The sequence below is a fragment of the Aythya marila genome (genome assembly GCF_965140915.1).
Source record: "Aythya marila genome assembly, chromosome: 1".
Taxonomy (NCBI): domain Eukaryota; kingdom Metazoa; phylum Chordata; class Aves; order Anseriformes; family Anatidae; genus Aythya; species Aythya marila.
In genome coordinates this window covers 145,155,432-145,178,336 of record NC_139042.1, presented here as the reverse complement: position 1 = coordinate 145,178,336, position 22,905 = coordinate 145,155,432, and the positions used below count along the sequence as shown (strand labels likewise).

Below are 22,905 nucleotides of genomic sequence, written 5' to 3'. Positions count from 1 at the left end.
GGCAAACTTTCCCCGAGGGATGCGAAGGGCCCCCCCGCCACCTGCGCCCCCCTTCGCCAGGCTGCCATTGGCCAAGCCGCCTACCGAAGCCCGCTAGGCACAAAAGGCGTTGCTAAGTGGATGCTTTTTTTTTTTTCCTCTTTTGATTTTTTTTTTCCCTCCTCCCCCCCCCCTTTTTTTTTTTTTTTGGCGTCTCCCCCCCCCCCCCAACCTTCACTACTTCTTCTTCGGATGAGAGCGCGGTTTCACTCGCACCGCACCCGGCGCTCCGCCGCTCTCCGCTGCCGCTCCGCTCCGCCCCGCTCCGCTCCCCGCGGGAGGCTGCGCGGGTGCCGGTGCGGTGCGGCTCCGGTGCGGTGCCGGTGCGGAGCCGTCCCGCACCGGCCATGGCTTAGAGCGGCCGGCCGGGGCAGAAGAGATGAGTTTCTCCGCGGAGGACGGCGTGGGCAGCCTGTGCCACAAGGCGCTGCAGATCATCTCCGAGCTGTGCCTGGGCGGGCAGGTGGAGCGGGAGAAGTGCGCCGGCATCTTCCCCCTGGAGACCGCCCGCCAGGGCATCGGCGGCACAGGTACCGCGCCCGTCCCGCCGCCGCTCCCGTCCTGCCGCCGGCGTGGGCGGCCGGAGAGCGCAACTTTTTCTTTTGCCTTCCCTGCGTGCCGAGGGGGCGGATGGGGGGGGGGGACTAGGGGGGGCAGGCTCGCAGCCCGCTTTAAAATCCTCTGCCTCCCGCAGCCGACGGCTGCGTTTGATGCTTGGGCAGCAGAGTCGGGCGTTCTTCAGTGCTACGGGGGCTTTGCGCCCCGTCGTCCCTTTTTTCTCATCTCCCCAGCTGCCCTTCGGGGCGCCCCGTTACTCGCTGGCGGTCCCCGGGCTCCAGGCACCGTGCGGTGACCCGCGACAGCGCGCTGCGGGACAGGGGTGCGTATTCCCTCTGTTAGCCGGGGGAGAGCTCTCTGCCTGCCGGCAGGAGACAACAGGAGCAGCACAGCCCTCCGGGTCGCTCTGGTCCAGGACTCGTCCCGGAAAAAAAAAATTTTTGGGGGGTGGGATGAGGGAATTCGTGTAAATTTAAATATTCCGAAGCCAGAAGAAAAACATGTCAGTGTCGAAACCAGACAGACTCCTAATGGGCTTGTCTTTGGTCATTGATTTCTGAACTGTCTGGATCTTCTGGAACTGGCTCTGCTCATTTGCATTTTTCTGTTCACTACACTCCAGAACCACTGTTTTGCCATGGTGCTGGTTTTGAGGACAGGGTTTGAAAATTAGCCCAAGTTCTTAATTTCTGCCAGAAGTGATCGGTAACCTATTCTGTAAGTTCATAAATGCAGCAGGATAGCTTGCATTATGGCCAACAAATAACAAGCGTACAGCACAAATTAAATAAATTGACACCAAGTCATGAAAAGCAGCAGGTTCTGAGCATGTGCCCCAGCTGCGTTGTTGCTACCACGGCATCTGTTAGTTGTTTTTTTTGTTTGTTTGTTTGTTGCCTTTTTTTTTTCTCCTTCTAATATCCAATTTACTGCAAATTCCGAGATATTTAGTATCTCAGCACAACAAACAAACAAACAAACAAAACAACTGTTGCTGCTACCGTCCTTAGAGAGGAGCAATTCTTCTTACAGACTTGGGTACCTGCACGGTTCTCCTATGGCTTTGTGCTTGAGGCAAGTGCTCAGTCTGCAGCCGGTGAAGGCTGCAGGAGGGGCCCGGACCAACCCATCAGGGCTTGGACAGCCAGGGCAGCAGGGTGCGGGGGTGTAGCATGCTTCCACCAGCACGGATTGTGGATTTGCTGTGCTTTGTAAATACCATCTGACGAGTATATGTACACTCTTTGAGCCGTCTTGTCCAAATCGTAAAAGGTGGCATGAAAATAAGCTCATGAAGCTTTGAAAACTGGGCTCTGAAAAGATTAGTTTCTCTATCTGATTTTTAGAGAGTGCTGCACAGGGAGTCAGTATTAGGTGTCATGTAAAAAACAAGTGAATATATAAACAGGTGGGTAGTGAAAGATACAGAAATGTCCCACAAGGTAAACCAAGTATTGCTGTCTAGCAAATTTGAATCTCCAGCACTTGCCTTCATGTTGCACTGTGTATTACAGAAGCTTCTTTTGAAGAATTGTCTACATTTTTGAACAAATATCTTCATTTCTTTAAAGTCAACAATATTCTTGGTGATTTACATACAAAAACCCTAATAAAGTTGTAATTGTGAGATTAGAAAAAAATAATAATTGACAATTAACCAAGAAAGGGCTTGAATCACATGGTCCCACATCTCAACTGAGTTCCTAAATCTAACTTTTTCCTCCAAAAAGAAAAACATTAAGGGTGTCGATTTTATTGACACACACATTAAATTAAACATTTTCATCAATTACTAACAGTGCTAGTAATCATACTTTAATACTTTATGACTTCAGAGGAAGAACAGACACACAGTCATTGTTGATAATTGACAATATTTTAATATGTAAACACTTGGATAGACAAGATGTAAATATTACTCTCATGAATTTGCTGAGTTGAAAGATTGTAAATACAGTATCTAGGCTGAGAAAATGTGGTCATCGAAACGTAAACCATGCCTTAGAGAGGTATTTATTCTGCTCTTCAAATGCATGTATATTTCCATCTCTATGTGTAAAGTTAATGTTGTCCACAGTGTTGAACACCCACAGCTGCTGTTCATTAAAGGTAGAAACCTAAAGTGTTCTCCATCTTCATTTGGAGAATAAAGCCATAAATGTTTGTGTTTTCCTGAAACTTTGGTGTCTGGTACATGGGCTTACCAGTATTTGGTGTGAGAGTCTGTGGCGGTGGTGCTGTGGCTGAGTAAATTCTGCACAATTCTGGTGTCATGCAACTGTAGCTGTAGGGTAAAGAAGAGCAATGGCTTATTTAGCCCTATTGGTTTTGCTGTATTTTGCTCTAGCGTTCCCCAAATGATGATGTGGGAAACCCTTTCCCAGTGTTTGCCCAAGCTAGATAACACGCATCATGAACCATTTCAGTTACTTGCTGTCTGGGGCTTTGTGCAGCCTGTCAGGCATTAACCCCTGCAGCAAGCACTGAAGCATGTCGTGAAGAATCTACTGTAGTAAGAGTAAGAAGATACTTGAGCTGTGAGAAGGAGTTCTGGAGGATGTGGAGATGATATAGAAGACTGAGAGGGTGATTACAGAATGGTGGTTTATTATTGTATGTTTTTATATTATAGAATCAGCTAAACTTTCAAATTCAAAAAGCAGAGTCAATGAGACAACATAAAAAGGGGTGCAAAAATTAAAAGAAAAAAAAAGTCTGTATATTGTCCTTTTGAACACTAAATTCATTTAGTTTTTCTCATCTCAAAAACAAGATACCTGAAAGTGTCACAAATGTAGTATAAGGAAGAATCAATAATGAAATTTCATGAGAGGAAAGAAGGCTAAAAGATGAGGAGACCCATATTTGGACAGGAAAGAATAGTACAAGAAACATTTCAGAAAGAAAAAAAGTAGATGATAAAAAGGAAAGAAGATCTTTTCTATTTAATACATGAATACAAGCATGTTCTGGAAGTTGAAAATTTTAAAATAGGTAACTAATACTGCTATGATTTGGTTTTGTTGGTGCGTGTGATGATTGCTTTCTGTTCAACTGGCCTGTAAAATGCAGCTGAGCTTCTCAGAGGAATCACCACCAATTCGCAGGCTCAAAGTAAAACATGAGACAACGTTGACCCTGTGACCCAGGATGTTTCACTGGCAAGTGGAGAGGCTGGGTACTGTTTGTTGTTGTTGTTTTGATAGTGTAGGTGTCTACATATGAGAAAGAAGCAAGACAAGGGTAACAGAATCAAACACACAAGAGGGAGCTAGAGACACAGAACAAGAAATGGAAGGTTTGGCTTTGGAAGGGCAGAATAAAATAATAATAATAATAATAATAATAATAATAATAATAATAATAATAATAATAATAATAATAACAATAATAATAATAATAATAATAATAATAATAATAATAATAATAATAATAATAATAATAAATGAATCAACAAATAAGGAAAGAGAGCTACTGAGGTTTACTGCTAGCTAAGAAAAATAAATAAATAACCTCCACGTGTTTGGTTCCCCGTTTTCTTACAGAAATAAGAGTTTGGACATTCTTTGTGGACAAACAGGATTACATCAAAGAAATGGCTGATTCTTCAATACATTTTTTTTTTTTCTCAGTGACAGCAACAAAACCTTAGGACCCTCAAGCTCACTGCTTGGGTCAAGAAGGGGTAATCATATTTAGTGTAATGGATAATTAATCCATGGAACTCAGAGGAAAGAATCTTATTGAGAGAACACATTTTGTAAATTTCCAAGAGCTTTAGACAATTAGTGAAAATACAACATCTGCTGTTATATCTTCTGCCCTGGTAATTACAAGGACTATTAATTCTCTTATCTCAGGGGAATGCTCAAGAAAAAAAAAAAAAAAAAAAAAAAAAAAAAAAAAGATTAGGAAGCTGTTTACATTTATGGTACTTCTATATAGTCAGATGACAGTGAGATTTCTTCTGAAGAGAATAATGTTTTTCATAAAATGCTGAATTAGATGTGCAACTGGTTTATTTATTTTTTACACCTTCTTTATGCCCAATAGATTCGGGCAAAATTATTAAGATGTTTGTGAAAAAATGAGAAGAGTTCAGGTAGAAAATATATGGGAGATAGATGTGTGCAGAACTGCACCTAATAAAATTCATCTTTAATGCAAATAAATTATCTTCTAGAAATGCCCAAAATTCATAGGTACAGCTTGGTTATACCTGTATTTACATTCAGGCTATATGATCAATAAGGAACTCCAGGGTTTTCTTCTCTTTCTTTCTTTCTTTCTTTCTTTCTTTCTTTCTTTCTTTCTTTCTTTCTTTCTTTCTTTCTTTCTTTCTGTCTTTCTTTCTGTCTTTCTTTCTGTCTTTCTTTCTGTCTTTCTGTCTTTCTGTCTTTCTGTCTGTCTTTTTTCTGTCTTTCTGTCTTTTTCTATTTTTCTGTCAGTTGAGCATCCCTCTTCATTTTAAGGAGCCAAGCATATCGAAGTCCCAGCTGGGAGCATTTCTGAAACCAGCTGCATAAAGTGTACTGAGAGGAAGTTAGGCTTCCTGCTCTAGGGACATGTTCAAAATTCACTGCTATCACATATCCTCTGCAAATGGTGGGCACTTACTGCTGTCTTTGCTTTGTTAGGCCTTCTGGTCCTGCAGAGTTTAAGAACCTCATTATCCATTCTCATGGGGAACCAATGTTTATAACAGAGCTGGGAACACAGTTCTTTCCCTGCCAGGAGGACATTTTAGTCATCTAGTGAGCTAGATGAGGGCTAGAGAGTACTTGAGGGCGATGTTTGCTCTTGCTCTTTTGATTGTCAGATAATGATTTATTTTTATTTTTAAAGTTGACCATGCAACAAGCATCAGCTCCTACAGGATTGTTTTCTATTCACCTAAATATTCCACTCACAATTATTTTACTACCATAGAACTTTAACCTGACATGTTTCCAACCCCACCTTTGATTGACAGTTTACTACAGAAGTACAGAAGGAGTAAGAAAACTCAAGAGCATCCTAAGCATGGCCATTCTGTAATATAGCCTCGTGCCTCCCTGAAGAGCAATGTCATTGGGGAGGTTCCTTCTGCTGCAGCCAGCATGAGTCTCCTGTTGGCTGTCAGCTCCTTTTCTGCCAGTTCCCATCCTGATGATTGCAGTTGGTGGTTTACATCAGTCCTGGTTCCTTTAAACATACTTGTGTGTACATGCATGTGTGGGTATACACATGCAGAGTATAAGCTGAAGATATACTTGAACCACCTGGTTATGTTTAGGGGGATAGAGGAACAGATTTATCCAGTAGTGTGCTTATAAGTGCTTCTCAACTGTGCCAAAAGCAAGCACAAAGGGGACTACAAATGTGAAGACTACTGTGATCAGTGTGAGAGTATCATACAAGAAAGGAACATATTTCTTCATAAGAAAGTAACTGTTGTGTGAAACAATTGAGCATTCTGTTACAAATAAATGTGAGAAAAATAAATAATAAACTTTTGAACAGTTAAATACAGATCAAATTTTTTATGGTATAATGCATCACCTGGACAGAGCAAAATTATTACCATAGAGAAATATGGTTTGGGAGAAAAAAGAAAAAGTGCAGGGTTACTGAAAACTGCTTTCTGAAATGGATGGTAACAAGCTGTGAAAAACAGAAATAGCTAATTCAGCAATGTAGTGGTAGAAAAGAGGGGTAAATGCACCACAGAAACAAGATTTACAGTAATGTGAAGACAGTCACAACAATGCAGAAGTGCTCAACACACATACAGCAGTGATGCACAGTAAAGGCAAGCATTTATAAAGGAATCTTCCTCTGTCCATGTTTTGCAAAGAAAAAATACAGAAATGCTTACAACAGCAGGGAGACAAATCTGTAATAATGCCAATTTTGTGTGTTTTGCTAGGTCTTATCATGTGTTGTATGTTCATTATATAATGCTATGTATGAATAAACTTAACCATGCCAATTCAAAAATGACACTTAAACTATGTGAACCTGGCTGTAGCTACAACATGCTCATAACTGTTGGCCGTCCAAAGGGTCTGTGATGCGTTTTCATGTCCTTTTCTTTTCTGAGAGAGTATAATGAGGTATTCTTGCAGATGTTTAGATATGCTTGCAAGTGTGAGAGCAGAATGGGACCAAGCTCAAAGCTGTGTTTTTTGTTTGTTTGTTTGGTTGGTTGGTTTGTTTTGTTTAATGGAAGGCAGAGGGGGGAAAGGGGCTGAGCAGAGATGGAAATTTATCTCCTTTTGAGATTAAGTGAGAACTAACAAGTATGAAAGTAGCTAAACAGGTAGGCCAGAGAAAGCCTTAGAAGTGGAGGATTCCAGTTTACATTTGGTATGTTAGAGTGGAGAGGCCAATGTTCAGTCCAATGTCTTTTGCTTCCTACACTGCAGGCAAAACACAAGTATCCAGCCAGGCAAAGTAAAAGCCATCCTTTTTAATTATATACAGCATGCAAATCATGTACCAAGACTTATGGATTACATTGCTGCTGTGGCAAATTCCTTCTGATTTCTGGAAAGCAGAAGGTGATGTATAGAGATAGGAGAAAGCTAACGAGCGTCTGGGAAATACCCAAGATCTACTATACATCCTAAAGTATAAAGGCCTATATAGGGAGTTTGAAATGGTAAAAGAGGATGTTCCATTTGTGGTTGGACAGAAGTAGATTATCAGATGCATTAATAAACAATATAACAGATAAAATGATTTTGACAAGAGATTAATAATTTTATGTGCTCTAAAGATGTAGTAAAACACAGTCATACCTGACTTCATTCGGTTGGTTCCCTTGCTGCTAAGAAATATGCTACCCTAGAGTTCTGTTAGCACTAAGAAATGATATATGAGCCAGGAGGTGGTGATGGCTATTTTGAACAAGTTCAGACATCAGACTGAATTAGCAGCATAGGAGGGAACACATTCACAACAGGGCAAGAGTCAAAAGATTTGGAGAAGTTATTCAAAGCATGTTTCATTGTGAGAACAGTAGAGGATACTACATGTAGACTTTTAAGTGAAAGGTTATTTTTGTAGTTTGAAGTGTAAGTCAGGTGTTTTGACAGGTTCAGGTTAAGAGAAAATAAGAAAGATTGAACCTGCCACTTTCTGAGGTATGCTATATCCCTATCTGTGGTGATTTAGATGATACTGAGGTAACTGTGGAAGATCTGCTAATGCCGAGTAAAAATGAACACCTGCAACTTTTGATGTTCTTCAGAGTTCCCCAAAGAAAACTTAACAGCAAAAATGATGGGCTGGGACAACTAGTTCACACGAGTAAAGGAGGTTTATCGGACCCAGACCATTTATAATTAATAAAGCTTCCGCTTCTCTTCGAATTCTAGAAAATCAGAGACATATTAATTTATCTGAACGAGCCAACTGCTGATATTCCAGACTACAGAGTTCCATTCAGAGTAGTCCCTGTGGAGATGGTAGAGTTGCTTATGGATGATTAACAAGAGAGAAAAAAATAGTTAAAGAAAATTGGTTTGAGAAAACTTTACGTGATGTTGAACTTTAAATATTTAAGAGATCCAAGATCACCTATAGACCAAGAAGGGGGTCAAAAGAGGATACAAGCCTTCTTTTTCCAGAACGTCCTTTCCTGCTGTTGCTTTGTTGGGAAAAGTACATTCTCTGTAGCTTGGTCCATGTCAGATGTAATTCATCTCCTGCCTGCTGTGAACACTCACAGCACATTTCTAAAGCCAAAGCAAGGCTGTTGGGCTCTGCAACAGTCCTGAAGTATGAGTCCAATATACAGTCTTGTTCTGCAGGCATATCTCTTTTACCCCAGCTGGAGCAATGTGACTGACTGCACTTCGGCATATCTTCTGGCATGTGATGTGATGTGAGAGACACCAAATACTGTGACTTGACACAAATGTAGGTGACTGCTCCCTCCTTGCGCTGCCTGCCAGTTATGCACGTGGGCAGCCATGTAACCACATAAGCTGGTCTCCTCTTCATATTCAATACCATGTGTTGGTGGAATATCCTTTTTCTCAAGCTAAGCACTAAGGGCCTTATGTTTTCAGGGCACTGACTGAAATGGAAATGAACTTAATTTGGTCTGCACATGGAAGTCTGCCAGTGTGCATGTTTGAGAATGGATTCACATGCAGAACCTTCCTGAGGCAAATTTCAAACAAAAATTTGTTGCAAATGATAGTACAGAAACCGTTGCTCAAAATATTCCTTGCATCCAGAAAGGAAAAAAAAAAAAAAATATATATATATATATATATGTTTCTGCAGTACTTGCCTAATATCAAACACTTGCTGTCAAGGATCCTCTTATGCTGAATGTGTTTCCACAGATATTTATAAAAAATGCAGAGAGAAGATTGTGAGGTAAATATAATTCAGGCATTACCCAAGTAGGTGTGTCTTTCTCAAATGAGAAATATAAAATTGTCCAATATTGCACAGCTTCAAATAGTAGTTTTAAATAGAAAACCATGAAGAAAGAGGAAACTTTCTTTCAGACATGACATTTTATTAAGACTATGAAGATGACATTAAAGAGAGGTCGGTAAAGAAAAATGACCATGAGTGAAATGTTAACTCCAGTGAAATCAGTGAAAGATTTCCCACTGATCAGAAGACGGTGTGAGAGAATGGGAATTTTCCTCACATTGCTAAAATTATCCAGCATGTGAACAAGAATGGCAAAAATATAATTTTGTACACCCTGATGAGTATGCAGAAAGATGTCCTATTCTGTGTAAACTTGTAGTATTGAAGACAAGATGTAATTACAAAAAAAGAGTTGTCAAAAAACTGCTTGTGGTTGAAAATTATTTTTCTTTTACTTCATGCCGGAGACAAGTGAGAACATTATTTACAACACTGACAGTTAGCATTGTCCCAGAAGAGCGAGTGTTCTCCTTCTGCCTCTAAAAACCTAGTCAGTCTTTGAAGTTGTCACTATCTTTATATAACACTTACATAAGTAAAGTACAATCCCAGCCTAAAGACACAGCCATCCTTTGGTACCCATTTTTCTTCCCAAGCAGATTTCCTTAATAGGGGTGTGAAGAAACGTGAAGAAACTCCTCATCTGCAGGAGATGTTTTGGGAGCTTTTTTTTTTTTTTTTTTTTTTTTTTCAAACCAACCTTCCTCTTAAGAGGTAATACATGAGATACTTCCGGTGTAACATGTAAAGTGTCTAGGAAGCTCCATTTACTGCTGTTCTACAGATGATTCCAGTCTTCACATAACAGCAAATCTTTCACAGTAGTTACTCAACCAAGGGACTGTCGGAAATGAGGAAATGAAACATGATATTCACATTAATGTATATGGTATAGTGATTGCTTTTTAGCAATTATGGCTGTAAATGAAGTAAATATATTTTTATCCTAATGAACTATTTTTTGGTCCAATTCCTGACAATTACTGTATTTCATGATTTTGTTTAAGTATTTGTTGTACTATCAAGTGCAATATGTGAAACTCTTTAACTTATTATTAAATAGCAAATATGGAGACTGTAGTTTGTACAACTATCTCTAGAAATAGCTCCTACATATTTTCGCTGCTCTTAAGACTTCAGATGTTTCAGGTGATTATTTCAGTGTATGAAACTTACAATGTCTGTAAAGATTTCGGTACTAGGTTAGAGAGAATTTAAAATAGAAATATAAAAAAATATATACATAAAGAAAGTCGAAGAACTAGAGTAGGTGTTGAAAACAGACACCAAGTTACTTGAAGGCTTGAAAAGTGTCTTGCAGTTAAAAACTTAAAATAAGATTGGCTAGAAATGCTTTGATAGAACGTTTTTCAGCTGATAGTGTCTGCTCATCAAATTGTAACCGCTGGAAGGCATCAATGATCATATTTCTGATTTTGAAACTATTTCAGCTATTTCAAAGTAGTTACACATCCTGTTTCAACATTTTCTAAATGAAAAATTATAATTTTCAGTTCTAAAAGCCTTCATTTCCAAACATAACCTAGTTATGCCAACCACATCTAAACTGAGCTGGAAATACTGCAAATGACCCCAAATTGAATTCCTTTTTGGTTTTCTTTTTTCTTGCTTTCTGAAAAATCATTAACCTTTTGCTAGAGTTTTACATTTGGTCAAGATTTGAGAATGGAGAATTAACCAAAAAGAGTTCTTTCAATGGGGCATACCTCTGTATTCAGTTCTTAAATTTACTTAAGACCATTCCCTGGCACTGAGGCCAATTCACATGTCACAGCCTCTGTCCATACACTTAAAGTCTGTCTTCTACTAACATATAAGGACCACATCCAAAGTGCATATAAAGAATGATTGTTGGTCTTCTGTAATTCCTGATTCATGCTCAGGAATTGTCTGGGACATTATGAAGTACCCCAGGTTAAAGCCATTCAAGGGACTGGTGTAGGTGATTGACTTTCAGGCCTTGTGGGTGTTTTTTTTCCAGCAAATTTTGCTTAGGCATGTCTTATGAAGCAAATCATAGCTTTTCACCTCTCATATGAAGACATGAAAGAAGAAATGACTGTAAATTAGAACTACAGAAGTACAAATCAGAAATACAAATTTGCAACAAAGTGATTAATCATTGAAACAAGCTGTAAACTCAGCATCTCCTAATGCCTTCTCTTGCTGTCAAGATCAGACACTGCTGTGGCATGTGCACAAGCCAAATAAAAATTATCAGGCTCAGAAAAGATCTCAGTGTAAACAGTAGATCAAACCAAATAGCCTAATAACCCCTATCAGTCATTAATTCTCTAGAAAAATCATATGCAAGAATATTGTTTGCTTCTTGTGTTACATTGCTATTAGGTATAATTATGCAACCATTCATTTTATGGACATCTTAAATCAGAATTTACCATATGAATTTCTCCTTAAGCTGACATGGATATTCCAAGGGCTACATTTTGACATTTAACTACAGGCAGAAAAGGATGACACCTTTCCCAGGACTGTCAGAAAATGTTCACAGAGGCATATTTCTCTTCAAGGCAGGGCAGCAGTTAGTGCCAAATGCTTTAAAAGCAGAAGCACATCCCCTTCTGATTCCTCCATGAAGCTGGCCATGATGTATATGAAATAAGGTTAAGTAGAAACATGTCTTTCAAATATCCAAACTACAAACATCTTCTGTTTATGTTGACTGTTCTCACCTAGTTTCATGCCGAACGGGCCTTAAGCTCAGTATTATTTAGTGGGTGATATTGGTGATTAGGGGGACAGTTAGACCAGATGATCTTGGAGGTCTTTTCATACCTTAATGATTCTGTGATTTGTTACTGATAGACATATTTGGAAATGAAAGAAAAATTTCCTAAATGAACTTGTTGAAACTCAATATCCCCAAAGTATTTGTGAGATACATACTGTTTCATAGATTCAATACAGACCTAGAAGACTATTTTTCTTCCTGTGAGCCTTTATTAAAAAATACGCTCAAAGTCTGGTTGCACTTTTCCATGAGTTCAGTTTAGTAGTCTGTAGCCTGGAGCTATGGATACAAAATATTAGTTGTTAAATTGTCAAATCTTGTTGTAACAAGCAGCAGCAGCCATTACTTGAGGGGCATTTAGGCAGGGCTTATTGAATATTTTTAAAGCATACAAAAGCCTCTTTTCAAAAGGAAGGGGATTTTTTAAGTCAAATTTATAAGATTACATGATACTGGAAAAATCAAACTGAAACATGTCACATAGAATAAAAATCCTAATTAAGGCCCAATTGGCATTTCTGGTGATCCACCATTTCCTAAAATGCACGTCTGTTCCCAGAATTTAGTTGGTATGAAATCTGTTCTCTTTACTTTGACAGAGCTATTGGATATGTTAATCCACTGTGGCAGAAAAAGTCAAATGCTGGGCAGCAGGGATAGCTAAGTGTACGGTAAGATCTCCATACAACCCAGGGCATTGTATAGTGTACTCTGAAGCCAGCTTCATTTTCATAGCATAATTTTAGATACCAAGATATATGTGTTGTCGTGGTCTATCAGTGCTTAAGATTTAACCCCTGCCACTTATTGGTTGTGACAGACTATATCTTGTTCCTGCTTATCCAGGTAAAAGTTAGGTTTAAACATGTTTATGAAGCAGTTAGCACATGAAGTCACAAGTTTGACAAGTCCTGAAGAAATTTCTTTATCAGCCTCAGTGTTTTGAATTAACCTATCTTCATGTGCACTTATAGAAAATGTTGACTGTTTATTTTTTTCAGCAAGAAGTGTTCATGAGCAAACACCTTTTGATGACCATGGCTGGGTGTATTCAGGACCATTTGTGTAGTCCCTTATTTCCTGAGAAGCCTGACTGGCAGTGTGTGGCTACTGGTACTGTTACTGGCACCTAGTCTGTGCAACAGTGACTGGAGAATTTGGAAAAGAAATATATAGTAGAGAATGATAGCGTTTCAAAGGCATTTTAGATATATTAAAAAAAAAAAAAAAAAAAAAAAAAAAAAAAAAAAAAAAAAACTAACAAATACATAAATAGATAAAACTTTAAAGATTTTGATAGGATAGTGATTAAAATGCTTCTATCTCCTTACCTGTTTCTTTCTTACTTTTTTTTTTCTCCATGTTTGTCTGTTATGATGATCTCTGTTTCTAATTCTTTGCAGACATCTCAGTCAGTCTGTTAGCAGTAGTCGTCAGCTTCTGCGGGCTCGCTTTGCTGGTAGTCTCACTTTTTGTCTTTTGGAAGTTGTGTTGGCCCTGCTGGAGAAGCAAACCTCTCACTTCCAATGCCAGTAATGTCCCTCAGAGCAACTCGAGTGCTCCCACAGAGGTTTTTGAGACCAGCGAGAAAAAGGAAGTTAAAGAAAATGGGAAACCTACAACAAAGGTACTTGAAGCTGCATTGAAAATTAGCCACACTTCACCTGATATACCAGCAGAGGTCCAGAATGCGCTGAAAGAACATCTGATCAGACATGCACGCATGCAGAGGCAGATCACAGAGCCCACATCATCATCAAGGTAAGGGACACTTACATCTGTGGCACGTTTCCTGGAAAAAGGTACAACCAGAACATGCTGCTGAAAACTTCTAATATCATAGGATGTTTGCTGTGTTTTTACCAGTTATGGGTGAAATGGCAGTCACGTGAATTTAAACAGAATATTCCAAAACAGGTGGTGCTACCTCACTGCCTTAACATATGAAGATCAAATCTCTGTCTTCTACTGCTTTGTAAATACATATGTTACTGCTACTTTAAGCTTTTCCTTTTTAGGTTTTGTGTATAGGAAAATCAAGTTGAGTGTGATTTTTGCAAGTACTGCAAGTCTGTCATTTCACAGAGATATTTTTGTAGAGGAGTTGCTTTTGCAGTTGAAAGTTTTCTTCTTCACTAAATAAATGGCAGGTTTGTTGTTGATGGCACATTTCTTCAAGACACGGTTTGCCACTTATAAAGGAATTAAAGTCCCAGTCTAAGAATATAGACCCTTACAGACTGACCTCAAAGCAGTACAGATTATATATAGATTTTTAAATAAAAGTCAAGCATATAATATTGCTGCAGTGATTTCTTTTGTATTAAAGTGAAGGACACAAACTTTAATTTTGTCACAGATCCTGAGTTATCTTGTAAAGTAGTGAAGAAGAGATGTGCAGTGACCTGTAGTATCAAACAGGGTTTTCTTCAAATACTGTCAGCAATTTAATGTATGGGAAATAGACAGTGAACTACAAAGATCATTTCCTACATAACAAAATAAATACACAAATAATTTTTTAAAAGAAATGTTTCGTAAACACAAAATGGGAAACTGAAGGTTAAAAGAGGCACCTGAAGTATTGCATAATGCTACAAGTAAGAGTACAAATGCTACATAAGAAGTGGCTTTCACTCAATGGACTATTTGCTAAATCAACATAAGCTACAAAAGCAAAACAAAACAACAACAACAACAAAAATATCCCTCACATAATAATCATAATAATCATTGGAGACACAAGACTAGAGAAGACATACTTTATGTTTAGTGGCCACATATTTTGCTGGCTTTCTGAGAGTCCCTAAGACAGTGTTTTGCTTGCTCAGTGCATTCATTGAGCTGGTGAGTAGAGAAAGGCATTTTTTCCAGCTATTCCAACAACGAGGAACAGCCAAAAAGCAACCACAGAAGGCTCCCAAAAATTAGAATATTCTATCCAAAGGAGGTCTAACTGACTCTAGCAGCTGAACTATGATGAATGATGCAACTATACAGCTGGCTTGAGGCCACATTGCCTTAGTTGTGCCTGAGTCCAACTACTGTATCCATCTGCTAAGAGGTGGAGCACGGTATCCAAGTCTTTCTGAGGAACAGTTCCAAAATACTAGAAAAACAGCTCTGACATGGTAACTGCTATAGGAAACACAGAGGGACCAAAACTGATACAGCTTAGCATGATAAAGATATTATGTAACTGGCTATCTAATTGGATATTAATTGGAAGAGTTTTATCCATCATGTACCAACAGGTAAATCTGTAGGTGATTGGGCTCTTTGACTACCTGAACAGACAGAAGAAATAGCTAGCTGGCAAATAGATTTGAAAACTCTCGGTGGTAATATAGGGGAAAAAAAGAAGTTCCGGGGACATGATCCAGAGCCACTTCAGGCTATGAAAATATTCCCACAGGCCTCCAGGGTGATTTGGACTGGGATCTAAATACATAAAATATCCCCGAGGCCAAGGACAGTTTTACAAAATTAAAACCTGTCATCAATCATACTCTTTCTGCACGATGTAAGGAAGCTTTTTCTTTTTACCCTGTCTAGAATATCAGTTTTAAATCTTTCCCACTTTAGCCAATTAGCAGTAGGGGGTTTGGAAACACTTTCTTCAGCTTCCTTTACATTTTGCTCAGAAAAAAAAAAAAAAAAAAAAAAAAAAAAAAAGACAAAACAAAAATGAACAACAAACAACAACAAAATACCTTGTTACAAAGTGTTTAGAATGAGATGTATCTTCAAAAGTACCTAGAAATCATCCTTTCTGTATTTGCAAATGCATTTTTTCTATAACCCTGACTGCTTGGTGAGTCTAAACCTTCCCACAGCCCATATTAATTATTACTGCCAAGAATGTCATATATAAGATGAAGGCAGGATATTTAGACCAGTTTTCTGGATTACTTCTCTTTCATGTGACAGAATGTTGGATCACATAATGATTAAAAACTGGCTCTGGTGTCTGATGTCTGTGAGACATGTTATTGCACGGAAATGATAAATTTCTGCTTAATTAGAATGACACCATTTGCATAGTTCCTAATAGTAAGAAAAGACCTGCTAGTTTAAAAGGAAGAAAAAAAGAAAAAAAAAATTAAAAAAGTCCTTCAGTCCTTGATCCCAATTAGCTAGTAAACTACAATAGAAGAATTCCTGCATCAGTGGTGTTTCTTAACATACATTTTTGCTGTGTGTTAGAGAAAGACACTTTTCCCAGAACTTTGTGAAGTTATTCTGTAATATAGTGTATTGCTTCTGTGATATTTCATCCTTCAAATGTTCACCTTGACTTCCAGAGTGCTTTGAGCTCCTTGGTGTTAGGTGGGAGAGAAACTTGCCACTCGGCTCTACAAGAGTAAGTCTGCTCCCAAGAGGTATAAATGCAAAAGTGAGGTGCTTGGAAAAGTTAAGTTTAAAGAAAAACAAGCAGGTCTCTTGAATTTGATGACATCAAGGAGGAAACAGCAGCCTCAGTTCTGTCTAAATACAATTTAAGTGCTGGTGTCCATTCCTGGATTTGTTCCAAAACATAACTCTAATGTCATGTAGTAAAGCTAGACCAGAGCCACACATCATAAATCTCAAGTCATTTCATAAATCAGCATCCTATTCTACTTTTTAGTCTTACATATGTCAATCTTATTGAGTAATAAAACAGCTTCATACTATCATTATTCCTGTATAAGCACATTTCATATTAGAGATTTATGTGCAGACTTACTGTCACTCAAAATGTGTTTGCTCTAAGTTATAGAACACATGTCTATTGTAGGAGTGCTATGTAAAAGCCAGTAGTGGCTCAAAGTACCTGGATTTGCACACATTAGTAGCTTCACAGCATCTTCACAACCTGGTTGCCTGACATCCTTGTACTTCATTATAACAGTCATTAAGTCCTTTGTTATTGCAGAACAAAGGAAGACAAATATGTTGCCATGACAACAATGAAACTTCTTAATAATTAACAGACCGATTAGCCATCTTGGTGAAATGCTGTGACTCAGAACAGATACTAGGCACTATGTAATTAGGGCATTGGCTTACTAGAGCAAAAGCACTGCTGGTTCCCATGGGGCATAGCCATACAGCTGCACTGTTCTACTTAGCAACACCTCACAACAATGACTGTCTTCGCTAGAGGATCTTTTGTATGCAATGTTTGACAATTTGAAAGGAGGTTGGCACCTTAGAAATCATAGATTCATGTTTTTACAAGTTACATGTACAAGTATTAACTCAGATATTCATAAATACAACAAATTCTAGGAGAAAAAAAAAAAAAAAAAAAAAAAAAAAAAAAAAAAGAGTTTGTCTTGTATCCAATTTCATTCACACTGGAAATGGCATGCAGGCATTTTCACTGTTTCCCCTGCATAGGCAGAAAGTCAGAGATACTAGAGTGCTAGCACGTAAATCACTGCATGCCCAAATTTTTATTGCCACTACATTCTGGGTGGAGTTCAGTTCCTCCCTTGTGTTTGGCACACCTATGAGATGGGACTTTCCAGTGGGCAAAGGCTCAAGGGCAGCCCTGAAACTCCCTGAGGGTATGGTTATAGTTAGGGCCTTCCCAGTCCTCACTCCAGTCCAGCATGGACATCATATGCTATGAATTTGGGCAGCTTAAACATTTAAGAAACATTTAAGAAAGGTAAAATGTATTATGAGAGGAGTATAACATTCATCCAAATTTGAGATCAAAACACCTGTTTTTTTTGGAGCTACATCAAACGTGGCCTATTCTCCCTCCCCTATTCTTTTGTGACAGTCGGACTGTTCCCTACACCTAGCAGTACTAAAACAGCCAAAATGGGAAACATTCTTGTCTATTATTTAATGGCTGCAGATTACCCTCTTGTATCTCTGCCCAGCTAAATTGCAGTAGTTTTGTGCTATATGCCTTCTGCAACCACTTCACTTACATCAAAAATACAAATAATATCTATAAAATGAGTCCTGGTTGCTTTCAAATGGACAATTTGCATTTCTGATTTAAAGAAAGAAACACACAGCTGTGACACCTCTTGTTTTCAGAACACAACACCACAGGGAAACCAGGCAATAAGGCAAGGCTGCATTTGGCATTAATAAGCAATTGATTGCAAAAAGCAGAGGAAATTCTGACAATTAAATTGCTTTTTAATGGCAACTAAGTACGCTCACAGGAGGAGGTAGTGAGTATTTCCAGTACAGATTGTAAGGGTAGTGAAGTACCAAGGAAATATGAAAATGTCCAAAAAATAAACTGGACAATATGGTCATAATGGAATCTGCTAATGATTAATTCTATGAAACCTTTCGGTCAATATTTTATACTACTTTAAAACTGCATGGCATAACAGAGGTTTGATTTCAATCTTAGAAAAGGTCAAAATTTCTGTTGATGGTCATGAGTCAGGATAAGTCCATAAATATGTACATATATGCTACACAATATTCAGAATTACAATGATTTAAACATAATGTTTCTTGGTACAAGTATATGAATCAGTTTTCTAATATAATGCATAGAAGAGTATGAAAACATAAGGAAAATAAAAACTATCACAGGAAAATGTTACCCAAAACTTTGAAATGTATTGCAGCCAGAACAAAATGTTCACAATGTTATTGGAGAAGGCAACCTGTACCTCTGTACTGAATACCCAATGGATATACTTAAAATGTTGTATGATGGCAAAGCACTATGTTGAAAACCTCCAAACAAAGCTTTGCATGGCCTTTTCAGGCCTTTCACAGTAATCAATGTTAAGCATGGTAAACATTTAATTGAAAAACAGCCAATGAATGCCTCCAAACGACAGGAAGGAAGTCTGTTGTCTGTAGGTGATTTATTTTTTTTCTTCCTGGCTACATTTTGTCCATGCAATAGCACAGTGGGATCAAGTAATGCTGGAACTGTAAAGTTGTTCTATGAAAGAACCTGAATGCAGTTTCAGCTGCATAGCTTGAAAATGAGGTAATAAATATATGTATTGCCAGGACACTGGGTGTCTCTCAGGTCAAGAATTTCGTTCTGAATGATCATTTCCTCTCAAAGATGTTTTAACACTTGTAAAACATTTGGGGGATTGTTTTAAAATTATTTTAAAGATACAAACCCTTATTAATTTAGTCTTCTTGATGTATTTTCTATTTAGTAATAGCCAGGTCTTTTCTGGAGATAACTATGGCTCATTTTGTGTGTGTGTGTGCAGGCACAATTCTTTCAGGAGGCACTTGCCAAGACAGATGCAAGTGTCCAGTGTTGATTTTAACATGGGGACAGATCCAATTTTACAAAGGGGAGAGACAACAACCAGCATTGGGAGAATAAAACCAGAACTCTACAAACAGAAGTCTGTGGATTCTGATGGGCAACAAGAAGATGTGAAAACATGTGGAAAACTTAATTTCACTCTCCGGTATGATTACGAGAATGAACTTCTGGCTGTCACAATTATCAAAGCCTTAGATCTGCCTGCTAAAGACTTCACAGGAACATCCGACCCCTACGTTAAGATATATCTGCTTCCAGATAGGAAAAAGAAGTTTCAGACACGAGTTCACAGAAAGACATTAAATCCTGTCTTTGATGAAACCTTTCAGTTTCCTGTAGCCTATGATCAACTCAGCAACAGGAAATTGCATTTCAGTGTTTATGATTTTGACAGATTTTCTAGACATGACATGATTGGGGAAGTAATTCTTGATAACCTTTTTGAAGTCTCAGATCTCTCCAGGGAAGCCAATGTATGGAAAGACATCCACTGTGCCACCACAGTAAGTAATGTGTTACCATTACCAAAACCATTAATGTGATATTTTCATTTTTTCTTTTGTAGTTCATGGCAGAGCATCCTGTTTATCATCAGCAGATTCTGGAAGAAAAAAAAAAAAAAGTCAATATTTTCCTTTAAGCACAGAGAATAAGATGCTTAGGAAGCTAGAAAATTTAATTACTAAAAAAATCTTCTGAGAACATACCATCATCCTCATGGCTCACTGTACAAGTGTGCATTAGGTTTATTAAATAAATAGTACATCACAGAAAGTCACTGCTTAACAAGAGCTATTAACATTTTCCTGGCAGGAAAATACCCTGTCCTTCAAAGTAACCATCTATTAAAGAGTAGAGCCTGTTCTGCACTTGTTAGCACATCTTCATGGGGTTGGGATCCTGTGAGAGACGTAAGAAGCTCAAAATTCTTGAAGTTTAAAATGCTCTTTGCAGGCTGCCCTTTACCTAGGGTCCCCTAGTAGATGTATCTGTGTTGCTGCTGGTTGCTAGCAAAACTCAAGAGACACAGGGAAGGAAAGTTAGGAAAGAGAAATTGTTATTTTGCTGTTGTTGTAAGCAAGAAAAGGAGGTCTGTGCAATTCACTCATAGAACAGATGACAAGCTACCATCAGGAAAAACACAAGTGTCCAACCATTATCTTTGTTAACACAGAAATCCAAACTCATCTTCCCTAGCTAGAATTTGAGAAGGGGGAAACAAGTGTTTTTTGTTTGTTTGTTTTCTTTGTTTGTTTTGTTTTTTAAACTATGCTATTTATGTAGAAAAATTTCCCATCCATTTTTCTGTAGAGATAACCAAAACAGTTTGTCATGCATGTCCTTAAGCATGAGCTGGACTGCCATCTATAGAGTAGCAGGGATGAACAGAGGACAGAGAGGTACTAGTCACTGCTTCAATGACAGAAGCTTCACACCACTCTTTTGATAGAGCCAGAGGCTTCCTATGCTTCTTTTCCCAAATATTTTCATGCTGTACGTACCTGCTGGACAGGGAAATTTAGGTCTGCATGACCAGGAAGACAAAGAGGACTTGGATTTGCTCACCAGTATGAGTATGAGCAATATGTTTCCTGAGAGAGAAGTACAAGAGAGTTATGGTCTCATAATGAGGGCAGTTTTCAGAATTTTGTGAATTCTAGAAAATATTTATTTTAACTGTGGGGTTTACCAAACTGGCCTATATATATGTATATATACAGGCATATGTATGAGATCTTTAGCTGACAACTAGAACAATTTCAGTAAGTTAGAATACCTGGATTGTTCATCACTGGTTTTAAGCAAATTGAAATTCCATACCAGATGATGCTGTGGGGAGGGATGCTGATAAACATCTGGCTTGCTAATCTTGGCACTGAATTCTAAACCAAGTTTCTTCATCACTAAGGGTTGGAACATTCAGCTATAGTGCTTAGTTCATTCTGTGTTGCTTTTTTTTAGTGTTTATGAAATTTAGGAGAAAACATTTAGTTTTTGGATTTCAGCCTTTTGGGCTGAATAAGTTGTCCTCACCTAAACCATTAACAATAAACACACACAAAAATAGGAAATATATTCTAGTATTCAATGACTGCTTACTTTCACAAGCCTTACCTTATTCTCAGCTAACTGTGTAAGAAACTGATTTGTTTGATTTTCCCTGTGAAAATGAAATCCTCCTATAAGGTGTCCTGTTATTATATGTGCAATGTGTTGCCTTGTGTTTTACTTCAGTTGGTTCATGTCGATTAAAATTTGCTTACTAATAATTCCAACACTTCAGAAACTGTAAAATGAGGGAGCCAATCCTGCACAGCAATAAACAGTGCATAAGATGTTAATCAGTAGGGAATTATAGAGTTACATACCAGATCTAAAGTTTACCAGTGTCACTCACTAGCAGTAGCACTTGCCAGAGTCAGTAGAACTTGGGTCAAGCTTTGAAAAATATGACTCAGATAGTTTTGCAATTAGTGAGAAATAACTGTACTCCAGGAACACATGCTTTGATGTTCATAAAGAACATATAACAAATAAATAAATAAATGAAGTGGTTGTATTAGCAGGAAGGTCCATACTTACACTGTATAGCATAGGAACCAAGATGCCAATATGCAAATACATTTCTCTCACTCTTTTTCCTTCATCACCTCTGCTCTGTTTTCCTGTATGTTGTATGAAGTTTCCAGCCTTACTGTTCAGACATGCTTTCCATACCTAATGGTTTACTCATACAGTTGCTAAATGATAAGTGGTAGAAAACAGGAAAAAGTAAGAGCTCAAAGAGCTCAAAACTTAAAAGAGCTCAAAACTTAAAATACAACACAGAAGTGGCCTCTCCTCAGCTTTGAGTCTTTTATGTCTATTCCATAGTCAAGGATTTTCTGTTGAGAAGTTAGAAACTGGTTGAATCCTGTTACTATTACCTACTTGGAAAGAATCTGATTTTATGACACAAGGCTCTACAGTATAGGAGTTGAAGAGATTTACAGATTTACCAAGGAAATGAACTATAAAATTTTGCCAGTAAAAGACATTACCACAGTAGATCAGATTCTCCATTATGCAAAGACTGTCACTAGTTAAGAGCATTTTTAAAGGTTTTGCTTGCAAGGATTTTTTTATTTGGTACAGGAAATACAAAACCAAGGGAAGATCAGACTGGATGGTTGCATTGAGTTTTTTTGGCCATAAAACCAATGAATCTGTGGGAAACCACAATTTGAATCTTTTTTCTTTTTTCTTTTTTCTTTTTTTTCTTTTTTCATTTGAAATGATTTTACAAGTGCAGGATTGGTCCCTCACATACTCATTTTTACACTTATAGTTTACAATTGTTGATGTTTATTCATCTTTTGTAGTTTGTATTTTCTTCATTTAATTTTTCATTCATATCGTTGTTTCTCTGTTACACGTTCTGTTGGAAACCTGTAGCTGTTGTATAATATGTAGCATGTACCTGTTATAAGTGCTAACGCATTTTCATTTTTAATGTTTATTTACCAAGATAAATTTGGTGTAAAATTGATTGTGAAAAAATAAGTATCCCAAATATCTGATGATATTAACATCCCCAATTTTTGCTTATAACTGGGTGGTTGAACTTTCAATAAATAATCCATCATTTACTTTTGTTTGTTTGATTGATTAATAAAAAGACAAACCAGAGGCAGCCTTGGACTACCTGCAGAGGTTGTTTAGTATATTGGAATACTGCAGTTCTTAAAACACTGTAGGAGATTAGTTCATAGCATCAAAAGCAAACAATATTACATGAACTATTTAGTCAAAATATCTGTCATGTGTTTTTGCAAAGTGCTTGTGAGCT

General features: G+C 37.9%; 1 protein-coding gene across 2 annotated transcripts in view; it reads left to right on the top strand.

The window, feature by feature from the left end:
- The first annotated feature begins 267 nt into the window (after positions 1-267).
- Positions 268-22,905, top strand: part of SYT10 (synaptotagmin 10) — a 34,161-nt gene continuing 11,523 nt past the window's right edge. Inside the window, exons 1-3 of one of the 2 annotated variants that reach the window (XM_082751660.1) lie at positions 268-554; positions 13,213-13,570; positions 19,015-19,579. In XM_082751660.1, the coding sequence (XP_082607786.1) occupies positions 419-554; positions 13,213-13,570; positions 19,015-19,579 (1,059 nt within the window). In that variant the 5' untranslated portion in view covers positions 268-418. Of the gene's footprint in view, positions 570-13,212; positions 13,571-19,014; positions 19,580-22,905 lie in introns of both variants that reach the window. The other variant, XM_082751659.1, reaches the window with a different exon arrangement.